General features: G+C 49.4%; 1 protein-coding gene across 1 annotated transcript in view; it reads left to right on the top strand.

The window, feature by feature from the left end:
* Positions 1 to 24,143, top strand: part of kif15 (kinesin family member 15) — a 230,583-nt gene that overhangs the window by 79,343 nt on the left and 127,097 nt on the right. Inside the window, exon 2 of the mRNA XM_038796594.1 lies at positions 18,673 to 18,758. Coding sequence (XP_038652522.1) covers positions 18,673 to 18,758 — 86 coding nt within the window. The remainder of the gene's footprint in view (positions 1 to 18,672; positions 18,759 to 24,143) is intronic.

Raw genomic sequence — 24,143 nt, 5'->3', positions numbered from 1 at the left:
GCCTACTGTAGGGTTTTCAAATCTTCTACATATTCACAATACTTTTACAATTGCCCAATTTTTTTGACATTGCTTCTCATGTGAGCAGAACTGGTTAAATATGTACATAATTAGGCGCTTTTGATGGCACAGTTGCTCAATGAATCAACCGCAAAGCACGATTGAATCCAAAAGGGAACAGGAATAAATCCCTGCTCTCTGGTGAAGTTGGAAGATGCCAACATGAGCAACAAACAGGCTTTGATACAGACATAGAATCCTTGGGAATAGGGGTAAAACGAGTTGGGGTTCCTGCTCCTGGAAGCTAGCCTGTGACCCTTGAACACAAACCTTGGATGAGAAGATGCGATTCCTCATGCTGTCGAATAGCAAGGCCTGAAATTCATGGAGCCAGAGAGCAGAGGGGATGCACGCTTGGAGGAGCAGGAATGTGGGATGCCCGTCTCCATGCAAGTAATGCCATTAATGTGTCTCAGTTGGCAGCACTCTTTCCTCTATATTGTAACTTTCCAGGTTCAGGTCCCACTCCAGGGTTTGAGCCCAATCCTCAGCGCTGGCACTCCAGTGCAGTCCCGAGGGGGTGCTGCACTGTTGGAGCCACCATCATTTAAACTCAGGCCCCATTTGCCTGCTTAGATGGATATGAAATATCCTGTGGCTCTATTTAGAAGAAGAGTAGGCGTGTTCTGGCGGATGCTTATCACTCAATCAACATCACAAAAATCTGCTCATTATCACATTGCTGTGTGTGGGAGCATGCTGTGCACCAATTTGCTGCTGCATTTCCTCCATAACAGCAGTGACTACATTTCGAAAAGTACTTAATTTACTTTTAAAGATATTTTATTCCAAGCATACACATTATCAGCAAAATACACAGTCCAACAGGTAAAGGTTTGTACAATTTTTCCCCGTTTAATCCCTCCCACCCCTCATCTCCCGCGACAGCTCCTTAAATAAAGTCACAAACGGCCTCCACCGTACTTCGAAGCCCTCTTCTGACTCCTCAGAGCGAACTAAATATTCTCCAGCCAGAGAAAGTCATACAGGTCCCCCAGCCAGGCCGCCACCCCTGGCGGCCTATCCGACCTCCAGTTCAAAAGGATTCTTCGCCGGGCGACCAGAGGGGCGAAGGTCACGACATCGCCCCCCTTCCCCTCCAGCAGCACCAGTTCCTCCGAGACCCCAAAGATCACCACTATAGGGTCCGGCCTAACGTCGGCCCCCACTATCCTGGATAATGTCCCAAACACCACCTCCCAAAAACTCTCCAACTTCTCGCAGCCCCAGAACACGCGAGTTGGATTCGTTGGCCCCCGCCCGCATTCCTCACACTCACCTATCACCCTCTGGAAGAACCCGCTCGTCCTCTCCCGAGTCATGTGTACCCTCTGCACCACCTTGAACTGAATCAAGCTCATCCTCGCACAGGAGGAGGTTGTGTTCACCTGCCACGTCACCTCACACCAGAGCCCCCATCCTATCTCCCTCCACAACTCCTCTTCCCACTTACCCTTTATGCTCACCACCTTGCCTTGCCCTGCTCCTCCAACTACCCGCATATGTCCCCAATCCTGCCCTCCCCCAAGTCATCAGGAAGCAGCAGTTGCTCCAGCAATGTGTACTCCGGTAATTGGGGGAATGTTGGCCACTCCCGCCGCACGAAGTCCTGCACCTGCCTATACCTAAACTCACTGCTCCTGGGTAACTCAAACCTCTCCCACAGCTCATCCAGTCCAGCAAACTTCTCTTCCCAGAACATATTCCTAACCTGCTCCAGCCTCTCCTCCCTTCTTTCCCCATACATCCCATCCATCTCCCCCGGCTTAAATCTACGGTTCCCACACAATGGCATCAACTTATTCAACTTAAAATGCCTCCTCAACTGGTTCCATATCCTAATAGTCGACTTTGCCACCGGACTCCCTGTGTACTTCCTCGGGGCTAACGGCAAAGGGGCCATCACCAGGGCCCTCAAACAGGACCCCCTGCAAGACTCCCCCTCCACCCTAATCCACTCCGCACCCCCCCCCCTTCCCACTACCTCACCAGCACCTCACCTTCTCCACATTCGCAGCCCAGTAATAATGCATCAACCCCCCCCCCCCCCCCCCCCCACCTTGCTGCCTCCGCCTCTGTAGTAGAACCCTCTTCACCCTCAGTACCTTCCCCTCCATATAAACCCCAAAATCATTGCCTCCACCCTCTGGAAGAAGGCCTCAGGGAGAAAGATCGGTAGGGTCTGAAAGAGAAACAGGAACCTTGGCAGCACATTCATCTCTACCACCTGCACCCTCCCTGCCAACATCAAGTACAAAGTACCACAGCTCTTGAGATCCTCCTTAACCTCCTCCACTAACGCTGTCAAGTTCCACCTGTGCATCGTGCCCCACTCATATGTTACCTGGACCCCCAAATACCTGAACCACTCTCTTGCCACCTTAAATGGTAGAGGACCCAAATTGGCCCCCCCGCCCCACCTCGTTTATTGGGAACCACGCTCTTCCCTACATTCCGCTTATACCCGGAGAAGGCCCCAAATCTTTCCAACAGCTCCATTATTGTGCCCATACTCTCCAGCGGGTCAGAACAAAAAACAGCAGGTCATCTGCATACAGGGACACCTGATGCTCCCTACCACCCACCCCCCCTCACAATCCCTCGCCACTCAGCCAACCCCCGAAGGACCATCGCCAAGGGCTCAATCGCCAACTTGAATAACCATGGCGACAGCTGCCACCCCGCCTCGTTCCCCTATGTAACCCAAAATACCCTGCACTCACCTCGTTTGCACGCACACTAGCCACAGGGGACGCATACAAAAGTCGAACTGACACCACAAACGTCAGCCCAAACCTACTCAGAATTTCTTTATTTTTAAATTTACTATACCCAGTTAAATTTTTCCAATTAAGGGGCAACTTAGCATGGCCAATCCACCTAGCCTGCACATCTTTGTGTTGTGGAGGGGAAACCCTCACAAACACGGGGAGAATGTCCAAACTCCACACGGTCGGCACGGGCTTGGAGGGCCGAAGGGCCTGTTCCTGTGCTGTACTTTTCTTGGTTCTTTGTTCTTCATAAAACTTATAGAATTTACAGTGCAGAAGGAGGCCATTCAGCCCATCTTTGAAAGAGCACCCTACCCAAGCCCACAACTCCACCCTATCCCCATAACCCGACCCAACACTAAGGGCAATTTTGGACACTAAGGGCAATTTAGCATGGCCAATCCATCTAACCTGCACATCTTTGGACTGTGGGAGGAAACCGGAGCACCCGGAGGAAACCCACGCACACACGGGGAGAACGCGCAGACTCCGCACAGACAGTGACCCAAGCCGGGAATCGAACCTGGGACCCTGGAGCTGTGAAGCAATTGTTCTAACCACCATGCTACTGTGCTGTTCTTTTGGACAGTGACCCAGAGCTGGGATCGAACCCAGGTCCTCAGCCGGGTTTGATAGCCAGAAAACTTGCCAATTCAGGGCAGAACCTCTTCCCTTACACAATCTGCCCCACCTTTCTGCCGAATCTACCCAAAACACAGGGGCGGAATGTTGGGTGCATTGTCGATTGTCGTAAAAACCCACCTGGTTCACTAATGTCGTTCAGGGAAGGAAATCCGCCGTCCTTACCCGGTCTGGCCTACATGTGACTCCAGACCCACAGCAATGTGTTTGACTCTTAACTGTCCTCATGGATGGGTAATAAATGTTGACCCAGCCCGCGACGCCCACATCCCATGAACGAATAATAAAAAAAAAGATTCTCAGGCTGCCTCGTAATTCTATCCATTACACCTGGAAAAGGCGCCATGGAAGTATCACCAGCTGAGAATTCGTTTACCTCTCATGAAAACCCTTGGATGGTGCCCAAAACCTACCACAGTAATCGATTGTAGAGGAGATTAATTACCTTTCTTTTCGTGCTTTATGACTCCCTTGAGAGTCAAAGAAACATTTACCTACTTCTTTCATTGTCCCAGGAAGTGCCTTCAGGCCCTTCTGATGGAATGCTGTGTGGTTACAGTCTCACGGAGTTGAATAAGTTATGCAGTTAAATGGGAGATAAGAGCAATTTACTGCCGTATAAAGCTCGGTAAAGTGTTCTGAACTACCCGCGCATGCCACTTAGAAAACGAGCGGAAACTGACTAACAGCTTGAGAATCAAAAGTTGTCAGAGCGGACAGGAATCGTTCTGTCATCGGGAAAGAAGCGGGATTGCGATTTGAGATCTGTGCTGTGGTTGAGTGGGTAGCACTCTCGCGCCCGAGGCAAATTCTGTGTTCAAGGCCCACTCCGCCAACTTGAGCACAGTCGAGGACGACACTCCAGTGCAGCGCTGAGGCAGTGCCTCACCGTAGGAGGTGACGTCTTTCAGGTGAGGCAAAAACGAAGAACTGCCTGCCCCCCTCAACTGGACAAAAAAAATCTCATGGTGCTACTTAAAGAGCAGGGATGCTCTCTCCAATGTTTAGCCCTCAACCAAAAGCAGCTAATCCTGTGGAATCACATTGAGCTTGCTGTGCACAAATTGGTCGCTCTCTCTCCTACATACAACAGTGGCCATGGCGTTAAAAGTACTTAATGGGGGGCAGCACGGTGGCACAGTGGTTAGCATTGCTGCCGACAGCGCTGAGGACCTGGGTTCGAATCCCGGCCCTGGGTCACTGTCCGTGTGGAGTTTGCACGTTCTCCCCGTGTTTGTGTGGGTTTCACCACCACAACCCAAAGATGTGCAGGTTTGGTGTATTGGCCATGCTAAATTGCCCCTTAATTGGAAAAAATAATTGGGTACTCTAAATTTATGGAAAAAGAAAGTACTGAATGGACTGTAAAGTGCGAGATAGATGCAAGGCTTTCTTTTGAGTCTGGCATTTAATCGGCATCATGATGTGTTAGCGCAATGAAGTCCTCGCCATCACACTCCCAGCAGTGAATGGGGACATTGGCATTTTGGGGCTTTGTCTATGCTCAGCAAGTCTAACCATTTGGAACATCACTGACCATTTGACCAAAATATCCCTGCCCATTTTACCTCAGCTCTTGATATAGATGATTAACATTTAACAGTCCCTTCATGTATAAGATCACCACCAAGTCACTTTACTGCTGAATAGCATAGACACATTTACAAAAAAAAACGTTCAATTTTTTTTTCCAATTAAGGAGCAATTTAGTGTGGCCAATCCACCTACCTTGCACATCTTTGGGTTGTGGGGGTGAAACCCACGCAAACACCGGGAGAATGTGGAAACTCCACACGGACAGTGACCCAGGGCCAGGATTCGAACCCAGGTCCTCAGCGCCGTAGGCAGCAATGCTAACCACTGTGCCATCGTGCTGCCCAGGCATAGATATATTTAAGGGGGAAGATAGCTATGGACATGAGTAAGAAAGGCGTACGTAATGTGGCAAAACAGGCTGATTATCAATCTGCAAATCCTTCCACGTCCCCTATCCCTGTAACCCATTAACCAATCCTACACAGCTTCGGACACTAAGGGGCAATTTAGCATGGTCAATCCACCTAACCTGGACATTTTTGGACTGTGGGAGGAAACCGGAGTACCCGGAGGAAACCCACGCAGACACGGGGAGAACGTGCAGACTCCGCATAGACAGTCATCCAAGGCTGTAATCAAACCTAAGTTCCCAACGCTATGAAGCAGCAGTGCTAATCACTGTGCCACCGTGTCGTCCTCCACTATCACTGCCCATTGTTCCAGGCTACAACATGCATGTAAAAGGGTATCTTGCCACAGTTCCTTGGGGGATCAGTTGCTACTGTGCATCAGAGCGGTGCCAACAGTGTGGGGTTTGATCTCTGTTTTGGTTGGGGTGGATTTGGAATCTGTAATATAAGGGTGTCTGGGTTACTAAGGGTTGATATGAGACTGGGAAAACAGTACGGCCCACATTATCATATAGAAAGTCACATGATAGAGGACTGAGTACAGTCGTCATCTCGCGGAGAACAGTACCTAGTCAGAGTTGTAACCTTGGAGATGTATATAGTTGTGTGCTACCAACAAACACTAGGGGCTAGATTCTCCAACAATGTCCCCACGCCAGCGTACAAACACTGGCGTTTCACTCTGGGCTTTCCTGAAGAAAGTCCTGAGCGATTGTCCAACCTACAGGGGACTGGCAGGGCCCCGGAGCGCTTCTCGCAGCTCTGGCTGCGGATACAGGCCACGCACTTCCGGTCGGGAGTCCGTGCATGCGCACGGCGGCAGCCTGCAGCAGGCGCATCTTACAACATGGCGGACTCGCACCGCGGACCATCTTCAAAAATGTAGGACCCCCGGGATCGCGTGGGTCCGTGCCGCCCGATCACTCCCCTGGCCGTCCATGAGGGCCCCGCCCCCGGTGATCGATCCTCCCACCCCACCCCCATCAGGTTCGTGGTTAGAACCGTGCTGTCGGGAACACGGACAGTTTTGCGCTGAGGATCGCGGGGGGTGGCCTCTGTCAATGGCCCCCTACCCGTGCTATGTAGATCACGTGCGAGCGATTCCCGAGTGATTCCCCGGTCCCTGGGGAATCACTTCAGCGGCGCGGGCCCCGTTTTCTGGGTAAATGGCCATTCTCCGCTCCCACGCCGAACGCAATTTCTGTGCGGAGGCTCAGCGTATCCAGCCCGTAAATGTTCAATCATACAGGCCTCTGAGCCTCTTAGTAAGAAACCTTATAACAGGACCTAGCTCCTTGCCTTACCTTTAGTGGCAGACTTGGCGTTGCAGATTAGATCGCCCTTCAGGCAGGGAAGTGAAGAGGTAGCAGACCAGGGCTTTCCAAAATGCGGGTCACAACCCGCGGGAGGATCCCGGGCAGGTGTCGAGAGGGTTGCGGAGAGATCGGTTGCGGCATTCCCCGATCGCTGGAGGAGCGCCCAACGGCTGCTACCGACATTTTTATTTAAATTGTGGCCACTGCTGCCTTTTAAATTAGAAGGAAATGAAGCTGCGTGCAGTCATCCGGCCAGAAGCGGCAACAGTGAGCAGGACACACGCCCTCCACATACTCTTGACATCAAGTGCCTGTATGTACATACTTTTGCCACCAAAGGAGGAGGAGAGCTTCTTCCGTTTTATGGCTGCTGACAAAAAAAGGCAAGTAGACTGTGAAGATGAATCATTTTCTTACAAGAGATGGCCAGAGACACAAATAGACAGAGTACCTACTGGTCAGGATCTCCCAGCTGAATTTGTTGGAGAGAGCTGCACTGGGGAGTCCAGGACAGGACAGAGCAGTGTTAGTGTTAGCTCTGTACAGAGCTCCAGGGCCTCTGGTAAGAACCTACAAAGAAGAAACTTAACTCAGGAACAAAACCGTACAAAGATGATTTCTTGAGGTATGGTTTTGTCAATTGTGCCAATGCAAAGAAGGATGCAAAGCCCACGTGTGTTATATGCAGGGAAGTACTGAAACATGAGAGAAGTTTCAGATTTTGAAAGAGAATTGGTGGGTGAAAAATTCCTTTTGGTGTTGAGACGGCAGAGTTAGTTATTAACTTACAGCTGACTCCAAATGAAAAGACTAAGCTTCTGTATCTGACTGTGACAGCACATTAAAAACACGCCAAAACTCCATGTGGCTCTCAGCATTCTGGTGTAGCATCTCCCAGGAGTATTCAGTGCTGAGTAAAACAAACATTTTGTTCCTATTGCCCTTCACAATGACCTACATGTGCGAGGTTGGATTTTCCGTTCTCTCAAAGATGAAGACGGCACAAAAGAACTTGCCGAACTCTGCATCTGATGTGCGCATTGCCCTCTCCTCCTTTGAACCTGATTGGAATGAGATCGTGAGGACCCAGCAGGTTCCCCTTTCCCATTGAAGGTAAGCGAACGTGGCGTGGGTCATGAAGGTCAGCTGGTGTAGTTCCCGAAGAGTGGATGGTTGCAAAAGTTTGAAAAACACTGTTTGTAGACTGATCTCTGTCAATAAAGGAGGAGGTGCAGTTTTACATAGAATTTACAGTGCACAAGGAGGCCATTCGGCCCATCGAGTCTGCACCGGCTCTTGGAAAGAGCACCCTACCCCCTACCCAAGGTCAACACCTCCACCCTATCCCCATAACTCAGTAACCCCACCCAACACTAATGGCAATTTTGGACACTAAGGGCACTTTTATCATGGCCAATCCACCTAACCCGCACATCTTTGGACTGTGGGAGGAAACCGGAGCACCCGAAGGAAACCCACGCAGACACGGGGAGGATGTGCAGACTCCGCACAGACAGTGACCCAAGCCGGAATCGAACCTGGGACCCTGGAGCTGTGAAGCGATTGTGCTATCCACAATGCTACCGTGCTGCCCCTCCACAATGCAGTTGAAGTCTCTTAGTTTTTCTCACCCAGAGATAATGAAAGGGAGTAGTAGATTTTTGACCTGGGGGCACCCACACCCTGGGAGTGAATTAAAAAGAAGTAGCTTGTTGAGAAAGGAAAGTTGGAGCACGGATATTAACAGCTATATTTCGTGAGGTTATGACCTTAAGACAAAGGAGCAGAATTAGGCCATTCGGCCCATCAAGTCTGCTCCGCCATTCAATCATGGCTTTCATGTTTCTCATCCCCATTCTCCTGCCTTCTCCCCAAAACCCCTGATCCCCCTGGTAATCGCTCCAATTCTTCCCTGGTAATCTCTCCAATTCCATGATGCCGGGAACAAAATATCCGCTTAAATTCTGTCAGCAAGCGACAGATCAATATGAGTCCCATTGATCCCAAGAGAACGAAGAAGTCAGCAAATCCAAATTTCCAGTTCTGTAGTGTTGCCACTTTTACCAGTATTTACAACAATAGAATCACATGTTGGCGCATCTGGCCTCTCATCATTCACCGCATTGTTTTCTGGTTGTCATAGCAACCAACTAAGTGCCATTGAATGTGAGAAATGTCTTTATTTCGGGGGCTGTAAAACCAATACATTTGCTGATTTCTCCTTCCCAAAGTTTGTGTTTTACCTGCCCACAGGTGGGTCATACCACGTAAAAACGATTTTGATATTTATTTTGCTGTAGTGTTCTCGGTATATTTTAGAATTGCCAATGTGAGTGTTCTGTACAAGGCTCCCTTCCATCTGTTTGTTTTCGCTGTTCGAAACAAGCTGATTTCTCACCTGTGCAGCTCGAGGAAGTAAAGTGTAACTTTTAGAAAGAGTCTCTATTTTAATCTTCACACTGCTGGGATGTGTTTGGTGAGGTTTCCGAATGTTATTAAATTTAGCGTGGGCATTACGGCGATGCAACAGAAAGGCTACAAAACCGCATAAAGAGACCATGAGGGTGAATGGGGAAGCATTTAAAGGATTGACTTGATTCAATTTGTTTTTCGGGCAGTCGGTGGTGCAGTGGTTAGCACTGCTGCCTCGCGGTGCCAAGGTCCCAGGTTCGATCCCGGCTCTGGGTCACTGTCCCTGTGGAGTTTGCATATTCTCCCCGTGCCTGCGTGGGTCTCGCTCCCACAACCCAAAGATGTGCAGGGTAGGTGGATTCGTCCTTAATTGGAAAAAAATAATTGGGTACTTAAAATTTTTTTTAAAAATTGTTTTTCAATGCTTCTTCATGCGCACAAATTAACCCTGAGGTCCTATTTTGACTCAGGGAAGAGGAATATAACGAACGGTTCAGCTCACCCCACCACTGAGCTTGAAGTCCATGAGATTTTAACTCTCAGGTGGCATGGTATCACAGTGGTTAGCACTGCTGCCTCCCAGCGCCAGGGGCCCCGAGTTCGATTGCCAGCTTGGGTCTGTGCGGAGTCTGCGCGTTCTCCCTGTGTCTGCGTGGGTTTCCTCCGGGTGCTCCGGTTTCCTCCCACAGTCACAACGATGTGCATTGGCCATGCTAAATTGCCCCTTAGTGTCCAAAAGGTTAGGTGGGATTACTGGGTTACGGGGATAGGGTGGGGGCACGGGCCTAGGTAAGGTGCTCTTTCAGAGGGTCGGTGCAGACTCGATGGGCCAAATGGCCTTCTTCTGCACTGTAGGGATTCAATGTATATGACTGAAGTCACTTCCACGGCCAAAATCTGGGATGAATTTATACCAGGCCATCTGATGGACGGAAGCAGGATTTCGGGCAACAGGGCCCGGGAAGCATGGAGAGTCTGGTATTGGAAAACATCCCAATGGGCTTCACAGGAGCATTATCGAGCCAAAATTTAACTCTTGGTCAGAGAAGGAGATATTGGGACAGATGTCTAAAAGCTGGTGCAATGAGGTGGCTTTTTAAATATAAATTTAGAGTACCCAATTCATTTTTTCCAATTAAGGGGCAATTTAGCCTGGCCAATCCACCCACAACCCAAAGATGTGCAGGGTAGGTGGATTGGCCATGCTAAATTGCCCCTTAATTGGAAAAAATGAATTGGGTACTCTAAATTATAAACAAAAAAAAGTAAGTAGGCTTACATTAACACTGCAATGAAATTACTGTGAAAAGCCCCTAGTCGCCGCACTCCGGTGCCTGTTCGAGTACACTGAGGGAGAATTCAGAATGTCCAATTCACCTAACAAGCACGTCTTTCGGGACTTGTGGGAGGAAACTGGAGCACCCGGAGGAAACCCACGCAGACACGGGGAGAACGTGCAGACTCCACACAGACAGTGACCCAAGCTGGGAATCGAACCCGGGTCCCTGACGCTGTGAAGCAACAGTGCCAACCACTTTGTCACTGTGCTGCCCCTAACATGGCTGTAGTTAAGGGAAAACGACACGATCATATGGGGAAGGAGGGAATAGAGGGTTCCGATGGTAGATTTAGTTGAGGAAAGATGGGAGGATGTTGAAGCGAAACACATGCAGAATGGCCAGCTCCTGTGCCTTGTGTTTCCCGTAATATGCATATCAGAGGATTCGAGGACTGGAGGAGTTAGAGAGGTGGACGGCCGAGTGGGGTCTGAAGACAAGGACGAGAATTTTAAAACTGAGTTGTTATTGAAACTGGAGTCACGTGTGTCAGCAAGTACAGGTGTGAAGGGTAAACTTAGACTGTGAACGCACTAATATCCCAAAGTTTAACAGTTCTTTTTCTCACAAACATTCTCCCCCCCCCATCCACCCCTGGAAGCTAATGCAAGATTTCACAAATACCGAACACTTTCTGGTACCTAAGCCAACTAGGCCTGTTTTACACAAGGGATGAACATAGAATCATAGAACTTACAGTGCAGAAGGAGGCCATTCGGCCCATCGAGTCTGCAGTGGTCCTCGGAAAGAGCACCCCATTTAAGCCCACCCCATCCCTGTAACTGTGGTGAATGTGTAACCACTATAATTCACACTGTACATTACTGTGTCCCTCTGGGCTCCATCTGTGAGCCGTTGCGCGGCTCTGCCCACAGGGGGAGATGAGGAGCATGTACAGGGCTCCGCCCTCGGCTCCACCCCCTTCAGGCAGTATAAGTGCTGCGGTCCCTCGAGTCCGCCTTCAGTTCAGCATAGTCGCAGGCAGGCTCAGTTGTAAGCCGATTAAAGCCACAGTTTACTTCAATTCGTGTCTCTGAGTGAATTGGTGGTTGCATCAGTAACCTTGGGCTTGGAGCTTGTAGCTGCAATTTAAGGGTGGGCGGGGGGGGGGGTGGTTCCGAGGGTGCGCTGTTCATTGGACAAGGTGTTACTGTTGTCACACCTTCTTTGTCCTTTTCAGGCCCTGCTTTAAATCAAGGGAGCAACAGTTTTCTCCTGTACCCTTCCGACATCACTAGCTGTAAGAGCTGGACACAAACTCCAGCTAAACGCTGCCTGGGCGCTGACAGAGCTCCTGGAGACAGTCATTAGTGATGTCTGTGAGTCGTGACATCTCATTAAAACAGCACTGTAATGTTTCCTGTCTGGCATTAAGCTTTTGTCAATATAAACCTACTTATCTGCATTGAGTTTGATTAAGTACCAGTAGATTAACAGTAGCATAAATGAAGCAACTGTGTGTATCATTCTACACTTGCTATTTTGAATTTAAATGGTTCATAATATTCCAATATTTTAATTTATTCAGTGAAATCAATTATGCAATTCAGCTTGGTTTCCCAAACTAGATATTTCAGCATCATAAATATTTAAATTCCTAGTTATCTCTGTTGTTTTTTTTGTGTGTGTGATTTATTTATGCTTCATTGGGGAGTTGTGGTAAAATGATTGGTTACTTCAATAGCAGTTTTTGAATGAAATTTTATTGCAGGTGGGCCGTTGTCTTCAGCAATAGCGTAACTTGTTTATACTGCTAAAATCTCAGCACTGCAATCTAGTTCCATTTTGATGTTATTACCACGCAGGAGTAAACAAGGCCATGCATCTGACATTAAATCAGATGCACAAACCCACACACAACTAATTGGCTGCAGCCTGCATGTTGCTTCATTGGCTGCAGACATGCACAAGCCTCCCTTGTTAATAAAAAAAAGTCCATTTAAAAATGAGGTCGCACGCCAATGTTCCCTCTAATTAGTCTTTATTGTGTGCAGCCTGTTTGTTGCAAAACGCAGTCCCTTTAAGACAAGCGGGCCTCTTAAAGGGACCACGGATCGTACATAAGACCATAAGACATAGGAGCAGAATTAGGCCGCTTGGCCCATCGAGTCTGCTCCGCCATTCAATCATGGCTGATATTTTTCTCATCCCCATTCGCCCGCCTTCTCTCCATAACCTCTGATTTCCTTATTAATCATGGTCTGTCTGTTGCACTGTGTGATCTGTGTGGAGTTTGCACTCCCCCCCCCCCCCCCCCCCCCAGTGTCTGTGTGGGTTTCCTCCGGGTGCTCCAATTTCCTCCCACAGTCCAAAGATGTGCGGGTTAGGTGGATTGGCCATGATAAATTGCCTCTTGGTGTCCAAAGGTGCGGAGGTTAACTGGGGTTATGGGGACAGGGTAGGGCAGCGGGCCTAGGTTGGGTGCTCATTCAGAAGGTCGGGGCGGGCTTGATGGGCCAAATGGCCTCCTTCTGCATTGTAGGGGTTCTGTGGTATGGTATTCTGGACCTGTGAAGCTTAGAGGGAACACTGTCCCACGCCAGTTCCTGCAACCTTAGAGGACAAGGTTCCGCCTTCCTGTATACCTTAAAATGGCTGCATGTCACTGTGTGTGGAACCTTGAAGTGAAGAAAGACCTGTATGTCATGACCACCAGGCGGCTCAGAGTCTGGAGCACTGGTGTCACGAGGATGGATGTGTTGGCCGAGTAACGGATGGACCTTGGGGCAAAATCATGTGATGACACCTCCAGGAATATGTTTAATCACAGTTGGCAACCCTGCACGCTGGCCGTTGAAAAATATCTGACGTGTGGACCAGGGCACTTTGGGTATGCTCCGTGTGATTGGCATCCGGGTGAAGAGTGGGGTTGGGGGTGAGAAGCAAGAAGGAAATTGCGGCTGTTATGTCTGTCCTGGCGCAATACCTACACCACGTTCCCTGTGGGAGAGGAAAAGTCGAATTGGCAAATAAAGTTCAAGTGTTGCAAAATGTAATTTTTAAATTTAAAATTGTTCAGTCTTCGGCTTCCATTTAACTAAATGGAAACAAAGTCCCATAATGAGCGCCTTTAGCCCCGTGTTTCCGGTACTCGCAGTGGAGGAGTACTCCAAACCACACCCCCTTTTTGGAAAGGCAGCCTTGGTCCAGTTAAACCTGGCCCTCCTCTTTCTCAGCTCCGCATACAGGTCCTGGTGCACCTTCAGCTCACTCCCTTCCCAGGTATATTTCCTGGTCTGCCTGGACAATTGAAGGATCTTCTCCTTGGCCAGAAAGTGATGCAGCTGCACCACCATCGCTATCGGCGACTCACCCGCCTGCAGCCTCCTCCTCAGTGCCCTGTGCGCTCGGGCCAGTCCAAGGCCCCCTCCCCCATCAATTTCTCCAGCATCCTTGCCACATACACTGCAGGCCTCCGCACCTTCAATACCTTCAGGCCTCCTCATAATCTTCTGGATCGATTCTCCAAATCCTCCACCTCTTCCTCAACTTTTCTGGCTCTCCTGCATCACACTCATCTCAGCCACCAACAGGGCCGATTGTTCTTCGTGCTCCCCCGCCGCCTCCTCCACTTTCTGGATAGCCCGGCCCTGGGCATCCAGCCTCTGCTCCACTCTCTCGATCCCAGGACTCAGCGGCTTCAAGGCCTGGGTCAAGTCCTCCGGAGCCTCTTTCCTCTGCTGCTGAAACTTGTTACTGAAGAACTGTACCAGCTGCTCTGCCGACCACTGGGTGGGCAGTCTGCCCCCCCCCCCCCTTGTGCACCGCCATCTTTCCCTGTGGCGCACACCACGTAAAATCTCCTGCTCCAACTTCACCTTCTTTCTCGTGGTGCTCCTCATTGCTGATCCGTGCACCAACTACGCCAGAGTATTACCTTTCCCGGTCACACCTGTACCTTTTACCCTCAAATACTCTGCTCTTCGGCTGAGGAAAAAAAATCCACCTTGAGCAGGAACCACCAAATGTGCGACCACTCACTCTGTGGCCGCCACTGGATGTCTTTCGCCCCTATCTTTTATCCCCTCCTGAACCTTTTGAGGTAAATTTTACCTTTCACTGCCAGGTCTAAACTTTTCTGCCAAGTTCTCTCGGAAAGCAGGAATGAACCACTGACTATTGTCAGGCAGAATACTGTCCCTGGCCAACCCACCATTTGCCATTAAGCAATTGAATCAAATCCCTCCAAAGCTGGTTCCAAAGGTCCACTCGGAGCCGAGCGGTCTGCTTTGTATTCCCTAACCTGGGAACGCAGTGTCCAGTCAAGCAGGCTGTTTCAACAGAGTCTTCTGCTTAAAGGCACATCCTGATTATGGGTTCATGGACCAAAAATAATAAAATAATAGAAATGGGAACAAAGGAAATGCACAGGAAGGACTCTTAAGTGCAAGAAAAATTAGTGACCTATTCATTAAAAAGTTTATATATTTAAATAGTCAACCATCTGGGTTAATTTTGTCGAGCGAGAATGTTTTTACAAATCTGAATAGCTTAAATCGCATAGATATGTTATGGAACTCGTCTCTCTGTGAAAGGAATGTACAATATCACTGGTGAATTCTTGCTGACTTCAAAGCTGTGGATTGAAAGCGCTTCCCTTTTATGTTTCACCGTGAGCCGGCATGGATGGGATAACTTAAATTTTTTTAAATCACTGGGTCCACTCTTTCCTCTCGCTCATTCAGATCTCACAAGCATACTGGCAGCAAGGTCGAGACATGACCTGCGACGCAAGCCTTTGAAGGTGTCAGTCGTCAAACCTCCACTTGGACAAGAACGACCGTTTATAACTGCTGATTGGATCTCTCGTCGCCTTGTCACCAAGTACTGGATGGAGAACAGGAACAGCTGAGTCAGGAAGTCAGCACAATGGGGCCCGAGGAAAACAATCGAGGCAAAAAGCCTTGCGTTTACATAGCATGACCACAGGACACCCAAAGCGCTTTACAGCCAATGTAGCACTTTTGAAGTGTAGTCAGTATTGCCGTGTGGGAAACACAACAACCAATTTCTGCACAGCAAGCTCCCACAAACAGAAAATGTGATCATAATCGCATCGTCTGTTTCTTTGTGATGTTGACGGAGGGATGAATATTTGTCAGGAGACTTGGGGGAACTCCCCTGCCCCGGCTGAGAAACTATGCCGTGGGATCCTTTACTCCGCCCAAGAGGGCGGGCAGGGCTTCGGTCTAACAATTTCATCCAATGGATTGTACACTCCCCAACAGTACTGCACTCCCTCAGCACTCCACTGGCAGCATCAGGCTGGATCTGCGCTCTAACACCTGTAGCGGGACTTGAACCCTTCCAACTTGGGAGACAAGAGTGTTATTCACCAAGACGCAGCTATTTCGCACATTTACAGAAATCATTGGAATACTTATCGAGGGGGCCCTACGGTATTTGAAAATACTGAAAATATGTTGGGGCAGCACGGTAGCACAGTGGTTAGCACAATTGCTTCACAGCTCCAGGGTCCCAGGTTCAATTCCTGGCTTGGGTCACTGTCTGTGCGGAGTCTGCACGTTCTCCCCGTGTCTGCGTGGGTTTCCTCCGGGTGCTCCGGTTTCCTCCCACAGTCCAAAGATGTGCAGGTTAGGTAGATTAGCCATGATAAATTGCTCTTAGTATTGGGTGGGGTTACTGGGTAATGGGGATAGGGTGGAGGTGTGCGGTTGGGTAGGGTGCTCTTTCCAAGAGCCGGTGCAGACTCAATGGGCCGAATGGCCTCCTTCTGCACTGTAAATTCTATGTAATCTATGTAAAATCAATGATCAACTTCTTCATAAGCTCCGAATTGTTTGTCTCATGACTGCATTTCCATAGCGCCTCAAGGTGACCAACTCTCAACCAGCAGGAATCCCCTGCAACAAGCACCACAAGATTCCAAGGATGTAAAAACACCGGCGTCCCGCCTTTACTCCCTTCATTTCCTTGTTGTTTTATCTCATTACCAGAAGAAGCTTCTAAATATTCTTCCTTATTATGGTGGCTGTACAAAGCCACAATGTTATTGTGTACAGCAGATGGTCAATTCCATTAAGCAGCGGCGCACTGCAAGGTATTCATGAACCGCTCATAGGGGACACCTCTTCATTACTTAGAAACACTGCTGCCCCTGCTTTTGTGATTCAACCAATTTGCAGGCAAAAAATCTCCAAAATCATTAGCAGCATCTGTATAACAAGCTCATTGTGAACAGTGATTGCTACCATGTGAGTTCAAACATTTTACTTTATTAATAGACCCACTGCTGCAGGGAACAATAGCTTGTATTTATACTGCGTGTTTAACACAGAACAATGTCACAAGATGCTGTGTGGAAGCAGAAGGCAAAAGCTTCTGTGAGCCAAGCTGGAGAGGAAATATTAGGAGGGGGCGGGCAAAATCCTAGTTCAGGGGTCACCTGGCTCCAGAGCGACATGTGGCTCGTTAAGGGCTCTTATGCGCCCCCCCACCCCCCCTTGCTCTTGATCGATCGAACCCATTTATTTTTGTTATCAAGTCTTAAAAGGCAGCACGGTGGCACAGTGGGTTAGCACTGCAGCCTCACGGCGCCGAGGTCCCGGGTTCGATCCCGGCTCTGGGTCACTGTCCGTGTGGAGTTTGCACATTCTCCCCGCGTTTGGGTGAGTTTCGCCCCCACAACCCAAAGATGTGCAGGGTAGGTGGATTGGCCACGTTAAATTTCCCCTTAATTGGAAAACATGAATTGTGTACTCTAAATTTTTAAAAAATCTCTTAGAAACAGTTACCTAAGCAGATTTCTAATTTTAAAAGGATATCAGGTGTGTACAAATCCCCAGGGTGATAGGCATTTTAACAGTTACAGCTAGAACTTAGATGGGGTTACTGGGGTACGGGGATAGGGTGGAGGAGTGGGCTTAGATAGGGTGATCTTTCCATGGGCCTGTGCAGACTCGATGGCCGAATGGCCTCCTTCTCCACTGTAAATTCTATGACCTATGAACTTATGAAATGTTTCAATTGCAAAATCATGAAATTCTATCACAAACCTGCTTGGATCATTGGCCATAAGCAGTTGCAAAAATGATGCCAAGTGCCATTGTGTCAATGGCCTATGTATCGCTGTTCGCCAATAACGTGAATTTCTGGGCAGCACGGTGGCACAGTGGTTAGCATTGCTGCCTATGGCGCTGAGGACCCGGGTTCGAATCCCGGCCCTGGGTCACTGTCCATGAGGAGTTTGCACATTCTCCCCGTGTCTGCGTGGGTTTCACCCCCACAACCCAAAAGATGTGCAGGATAGGTGGATTGGCCATGTTAAAATTGCCCCTTAATTGGAAAAAATAATTGGGTAATCTAAATTTAAAAAAAAAATAACGTGAATTTCTCACTGCTGTTGATGGTAATTAAATGGCTTGTTTCGCTTTTTAAAAAGGGTTTTTGTTAACGTTGTGCTTGCCGAGAAGGGGTGGGATTCTCCGGTCCCCCAGTGGCGTGTTTCCCAGTACCGCACCGTTCGCTGGTGGCTGGAATCTCTCTTCCCGCCACTCGTCAATGGGATCTCCCATTGAAGCCACCCCCACACTGCCGGGAAATCCGTGCGCTGCCAATGGGAAGAGAGAATCCCAAGAGCTGGAGAATAGCGTTCCAAGGTATCATTCAATTAATTAAACCCCCCCTGCTCTTCTTTCAAATGGTGTTATCGGATCTTTTACTTCCAAGGAAGCGGATGGGGCCTCAGTTTAAGAGACAGCCCCTGTGACACTGCAGCGCTCCCTCACTGCTGCACCAAAGAGCCTTGAGCATTGAGCTCACATCTTGCCGTGAGACCTAATCGAACCCAAGAACCTTCAGTGTCAGAGGCAACAGCGCTACCCCTTGAGCCACAACTGACACAAGCAGCCCAGCATCTAGTTGCTTTTATGTTGTTCTGGACCCTGTGGCGCTGGTTCCTGATGAATGAATTTTCTGTAGCCGGCAGTAATCTAAAGGTGAACTTGTCCCGATTCGCTGTGGTCGGGGGCTATCAGAGTCTTGGCACAATATAAAAAAAATAAAAAATACCTTGCTTCGTTTCGGAGGAGCAATATTTTTGAAAGCTTAGATGATTTGAGTCCGTGCAGAAGCCAATTAAATTCCAGTCTCAAGTGCAAATTAAGACAGGTGTGAGAGGTGTCAGCGTAAGATATTTGATTGAACATTTTCTTGTTCTTTTATGTAGGACGGTTTGGAATGCCTGCAGGACACTACATGATGATGCCCTTCCGACAGGATGTTGTGGTACTGCTTCAGACTCTCTACTCTCAGGTTTGTACAGGCTTTTGGTTCACCATTTTCACATTCGAAAATGAGAAGGGGGAAAAACCCCAGTGAGATTAGTTTCAAGCTTAAAGTTTGGTTTCAACTGATAGGTCTCTTTTGTCTCAGCCTGCACTTGGGCAGGATGGCCTTCCCCTGGAGTGGTTGTTTACACTGCTCCTTCAGAGCCAAACTAGATAGTTTTGTTGGGTGGCAAGCTGGAGTCGGAAAAGAATCTTGCTCTTGGGGGTCTGTAACCTACAAACCTCTTCATTCATTCATTGTCACCATCGCCTTAATGGCAGCGTCTTCCACGTTCTCTGCCTTTCTTCCAGCCTCTCTCACTCCGCGTCTCAATGTTCATAAATACAATATGTGGGCAGCACGGTGGCCTAGTGGTTAGCACAACTGCCTCACGGCGCTGAGGTCCCAGGTTCGATCCCGGCTCTGGGTCACTGTCCGTGTGGAGTTTGCACATTCTCCCCGTGTCTGCGTGGGTTTCGCCCCCACAACCTAAAAAATGTGCAGAGTAGGTGGATTGGCCACGCTAAATTGCCCCTTAATTGGAAAAAATAATTGGGTAATCTAAATTTATAAAAAAAATAAATAAATACAATATGTGATTGGCTTGGAGAGAGGAGGATGTTCTTCTGATCCTACAACAACAACAACAACTTGCATTTATACAGCACCGATTACAGAGTCAAATGTCCCACAGTGCTTCGTAGGAGGCTTATCGAACTCTGCACTGCATCAGGAGATATTAGACAGGTGACCAAAATCTTGGCCAAAGGAGGTAGGTATCTTTTTTTTTTAAATTTAGAGTCCCCAATTCCTTTTTTCCCAATTAGGGGGCAATTTAGCATGGCCAATCCATCTACTCTGCACATCTTTTTGAGTTGTGGGGCGAAACCCACGCAGACACGGGGAGAATGTGCAAACTCCACACGGATAGTCACCCAGGGCCGGGATCGAACCTGGGACCTCGGCGCCGTGAGGCAGCAGGGCTAACCCACTGCGCCACCGTGCTGCCCTAAAAGTTGGTATCTTGCCGCATGTTCCAGGATCTTCAAGAGGGAAACATGTTTAAGGAGGGAATTCCAGAGCTTAGAGCCTAGTCAGCTGAAGACCTGGCCAGCAATAGTTGAGCGATTAAAATTGGGCATGTGCAGAGATCTCGGAAGGTTAAAGGGCGACTGGAGGAGGTTGCAGTGATAGGAAGCGAGGCCATGGAGGGATTTGAAAAGAAGGCTGAGAGTTTTAAACCTGAGGTATAGCTGAACCGAGATCCAGTGTAGGTCAGCGAGCAGGAGCTGCTGGGTGGCAATCCTGGAGAAACGGTGTATACAGCCATTTACACATCTTCTCCAGGGTTTCCCAGGAGGTGTCCTTGGACCGAGGCCAACAGTTGGGTGAAGTAGAGCACATCTTGGACCCCCGGCTCTGTTTACTGGAACCTATCTGGTCCCTCGCTGGGTTGTGAGTCATGGAGAGCAGGAAAGTTGCCAATTCAATGTCTAGTCGAGCAGCGGCTGGGGAGATACAATCAGCTTCCATATGCTAGGCTTGGGAAAGAGAGAGAGAGAAATAAAAATCAGACATGGTTCTCACTTCAGATTCTTAAGTGCTGACACTCGCTGAAAATGTGCATCTGTGACTCATAGGCAAGACTCCGGAGTGGATTTGACTTTGCAGCATTAGGTGTGGAAGTGTTTATTGGCGTCATACTCCAACACAGCCATCATTCCCTGGCTGCACGCTGATCACCAGAGGAGAGAGCAACCAAGCTCCAAGTTAAAAAGTCGCCCCACTATTTAGCTGATAGATCCACCTTCATTTCCCCATGAAATAAATACTTGGGGGGGGGGGGGGGGGGGGGGGGGCGATTCTCCCAAATGGAGCCCGAGTGTTCGCCATCGTGAACGGCGTCACGTTTCACGACGGCGCAAAACGGGCCCGGGGACGACCGATTCTGTCCCCCACAGGGTGTCAGAATGGCGTTGGAGCAGTTCACACGCCGTTCCAGCCTCCCTTCCCGGCGCCAAATGGGCGCCGCGTCAACCCGCGCATACGCGGGGTGCTTCTTTAGCGCGCCGGCCCCGACTTAACATGGCATCGATGTTCAGGGGCCAGCCGCGCCAGAACGTAGGAACAGGGGGAAGAGGCCGGCCCGCCGATCGGTGGACCTCGATCGCAGGCCAGACCCCATCGGAGGCCCCCCCACCCCCCCAGGGACGGAGGCCCCCCCCCCCACCCCCCCACCCCCCAGGGACGGAGCCCCCCCCCCCCCCCCCCCAACCGTTCGCGCAGAGTTCCCGCCGGCAGCGACCGGGGTGAACGGCGCCGGCGGGACTCTGTCGTATCCGCGCGGCCGCTCGGCCCATCCGGGCCGGAGAATTGGCAGCCCCGCCGATTCCAGCAGCCCGCGGCCGGCGACGCGCAAATGGCGCCGATTCTCCGCACCTCGGAGAATCGGGGCGTCGGGGCGTCGGGGCGCAGTTGCGGCAATTCTCTGGCCCGGCGCGGGGCTCGGAGAATCAACCCCTTGGTCTTTTGCAGCCACTGGACATTCCGAAACACTTCACTTCAGAAGGTATTTGGTTCTTTGCAAAGGTGTAAAGTAAAAGCTACAGCAGATAAATTGCACACAGCAAACGCCAATGACCAGAGAATCTGTTTTTTGTGATGTTGACTGAGGGGGGGAAATATTGGCTTCGACATGGTGGGGGGGGGGGGGAGGAATTAATTGCCCCTGCTCTTATTCAGACTCGTGCCTTGGGATCTCTCAAGTCCAGAGGGCAGACATGGCTTTGTTAATGTGTCATTCAGAAGACAGCACCTTTGATAATGCAGAGCTAGCAGGGATGATTACCTGTGGGGTGGAAATGGGATTGGGCTCATCTGCTATACCTCCTGCAGTCGGACAGCTTGTCAACACTTGACGTAATGGCGGCATCAAGCCGCTAATCACCCAAAACCATCCGCTGGGTGGGACACTTCACTTGTGTGCCTGGCGCTAGATTCCCAAAGCAATTGCTCCGTAAGAAACTCAATTGCAGCACGAGATTCCCAGGAGGTCACCGGGAACGCGTTAAGGATGTCCTCCAAGAACATAGAGTGCAGAAGGAGGCCATTCGGCCCATCGAGTCCGCACCGACCCATTTAAGCCTTCACTTCCACCCTATCCCCGTAATCCAATAACCCCTCCGAACTGGGGCAGCACGTTAGCATTGTGGTTAGCACAAATGCTTCACAGCTCCAGGGTCCCAGGTTCGGTTCCCTGCTGGGTCACTGTCTGTGCGGAGTCTGCACATCCTCCCCGTGTGTGCGTGGGTTTCCTCCGGGTCCTCCGGTTTTCTCCCACAGTCCAAAGATGTGCAGGTTAGGTGGATTGGCCGTGATAAATTGCCCTCAGTGTCCAAAATTGCCCTTAGTGTTGGGTGGGGTTACTGGGTTATGGGAATAGGGTGGAGGTGTTGACCTTGGGCAGGGTGCTCTTTCCAAGAGCCGGTGCAGACTCGATGGGCCGAATGGCCTCCTTCTGCACTGTAAATTCTATGAAAGTAACCTTTTTGGACACTAAGGGCAATTTATCTTGGCCAATCCATCTAACCTGCACCTCTTTGGACTGTGGGAGGAAACCGGAGCACCCGGAGGAAACCCACGCAGACACGGGGAGAACGTGTAGACTCCGCACAGACAGTCACCCAAGCCGGGAATCGAACCTGGGACCCTGCGCTGTGAAGCCACAGTGCTAGCCATGTGTGCTACCGTGAGAAGAGGTCAAACATCTCCATTGACACATTGGATACTCTGGCCTGTGGCCAATCAAAACGGGGAAGGTCTGTTTGGGAAGATACCGAGCGCATCAAGATGCTTCGTCGGAAATACTGAGGCATCAGAGGGACAACCAATCCACCTACCCGATCCTCCAAGCACCGCCTGCTCCATGCTATTTCCACCATCCCAGCGCCCATCAACCCAGAGTAGAAGCAAGTCACCCTCGATCCCGATTCCCGAGGGACCGTCTCAGAAAAAGTGAAGAAGAGCAATGACCTCACAGTGAAGAATGACCAACTGTGCAAAGCTGAGAGTCTTTGCTATGAATGATGGTTCCTTAGCAAGCTGGTTGGTCAAAGCCTCTAGTTTACAGCTGGTAATGGCCTTCCTTGCTGAAATCATTTATTCAGTATTCACAAGCAGCATGCTTTCTTTCTGTGGAGAAACTTTAGTCTTTATTAAACTGGGAGTTCAGCCCGAAGGTTCACATTCAGGCCTATTTCTTCCTGGAGACACTTTGATTCACGTTGTAACTGGCACCCTTACCCAGCACTTATTGCCCATCCCCAATCGTCCCTGAGAAGGTGGTGGTGAGTTGTCTTCTTGGAATGCTGTAGTCTGTGTTGAGTAGGTACACCCACAGAGCTGTTCGGTCGAGGGTTCCAGGAATTTGGTCCAGTGGCAGTGAAGGAATCGCAATCTGTTTGGAGTGAGAGATGCAACTTTGGATTGTATTCAGTCAGGAGAACTGCACAAAAGCCAAAGAAACATTGGAGTCCAGGCATAGGCTCACGGATCTGGGTGTGTGTCTGTGCGGGGAATGAATGTAGAGAGAACTGCTGCAGTTCCCAATTTAATTTAGTACCCTGATCAACTAGTTCCACACTGGTCCCAAGATGCCTGCTCCCAATAAACAGCAAAATCCACAGCACACATTACGTTAAGAAAAAGACCAAAAATCTAACAGATCTGCCACAGTTAGATGTTATCAAAGAAAACAGCAATTTGGAAAAACTTTTATTTTAACTTGGAAACAGTGGCATAAGCAGCCATCCCATTGGGCAACAGGTTATCTCAGTTACGACCATGTAACTAAAATATTACACTGACCTCTGCTGGAGTGACAGGTGAACCTCTCCTAGTTATACAATGCTGGTTATAGTAGTGCCATGGCATAGTGGTTATATTACTGGACTACAGTGGTTAGCACTGTTGCCACATGCCGCCAAGGACCCGGGTTCGAACCCGGCCCCGGGTCACTGTCTGTGTGGAGTTTGCACATTCTCCCCGTGTCTGCGTGTGTTTCGCCCCCACAACCCAAAGATGTGCAGTCAGGGTAGTTAGATTGGCCACACTAAATTGCCCTTTAATTGGGAAATTTAAAAAAAATACATATTACTGGATTAATAAGCCGAAAGTCTGGACTGATAGTCTAGACACATACATTCAAATCCCATGACAGTAGCTAGGAAATTTAATTTTAATTAAAAAAACTAATGGTAACTGTTATATTACTTGTTTGCAATATGTCGTTATTCTTTACAATTCCAGAATGAAATGAAAATCACTTATTGTCATGAGTAGACTTCAATGAAGTTACTGTGAAAAGCCCCT

The sequence above is a fragment of the Scyliorhinus canicula genome, chromosome 5, assembly GCF_902713615.1.
Source record: "Scyliorhinus canicula chromosome 5, sScyCan1.1, whole genome shotgun sequence".
Classification (NCBI taxonomy): domain Eukaryota; kingdom Metazoa; phylum Chordata; class Chondrichthyes; order Carcharhiniformes; family Scyliorhinidae; genus Scyliorhinus; species Scyliorhinus canicula.
Note: the sequence above shows the minus strand (reverse complement) of the source record. Positions and strands in the feature narration are given on the sequence as shown.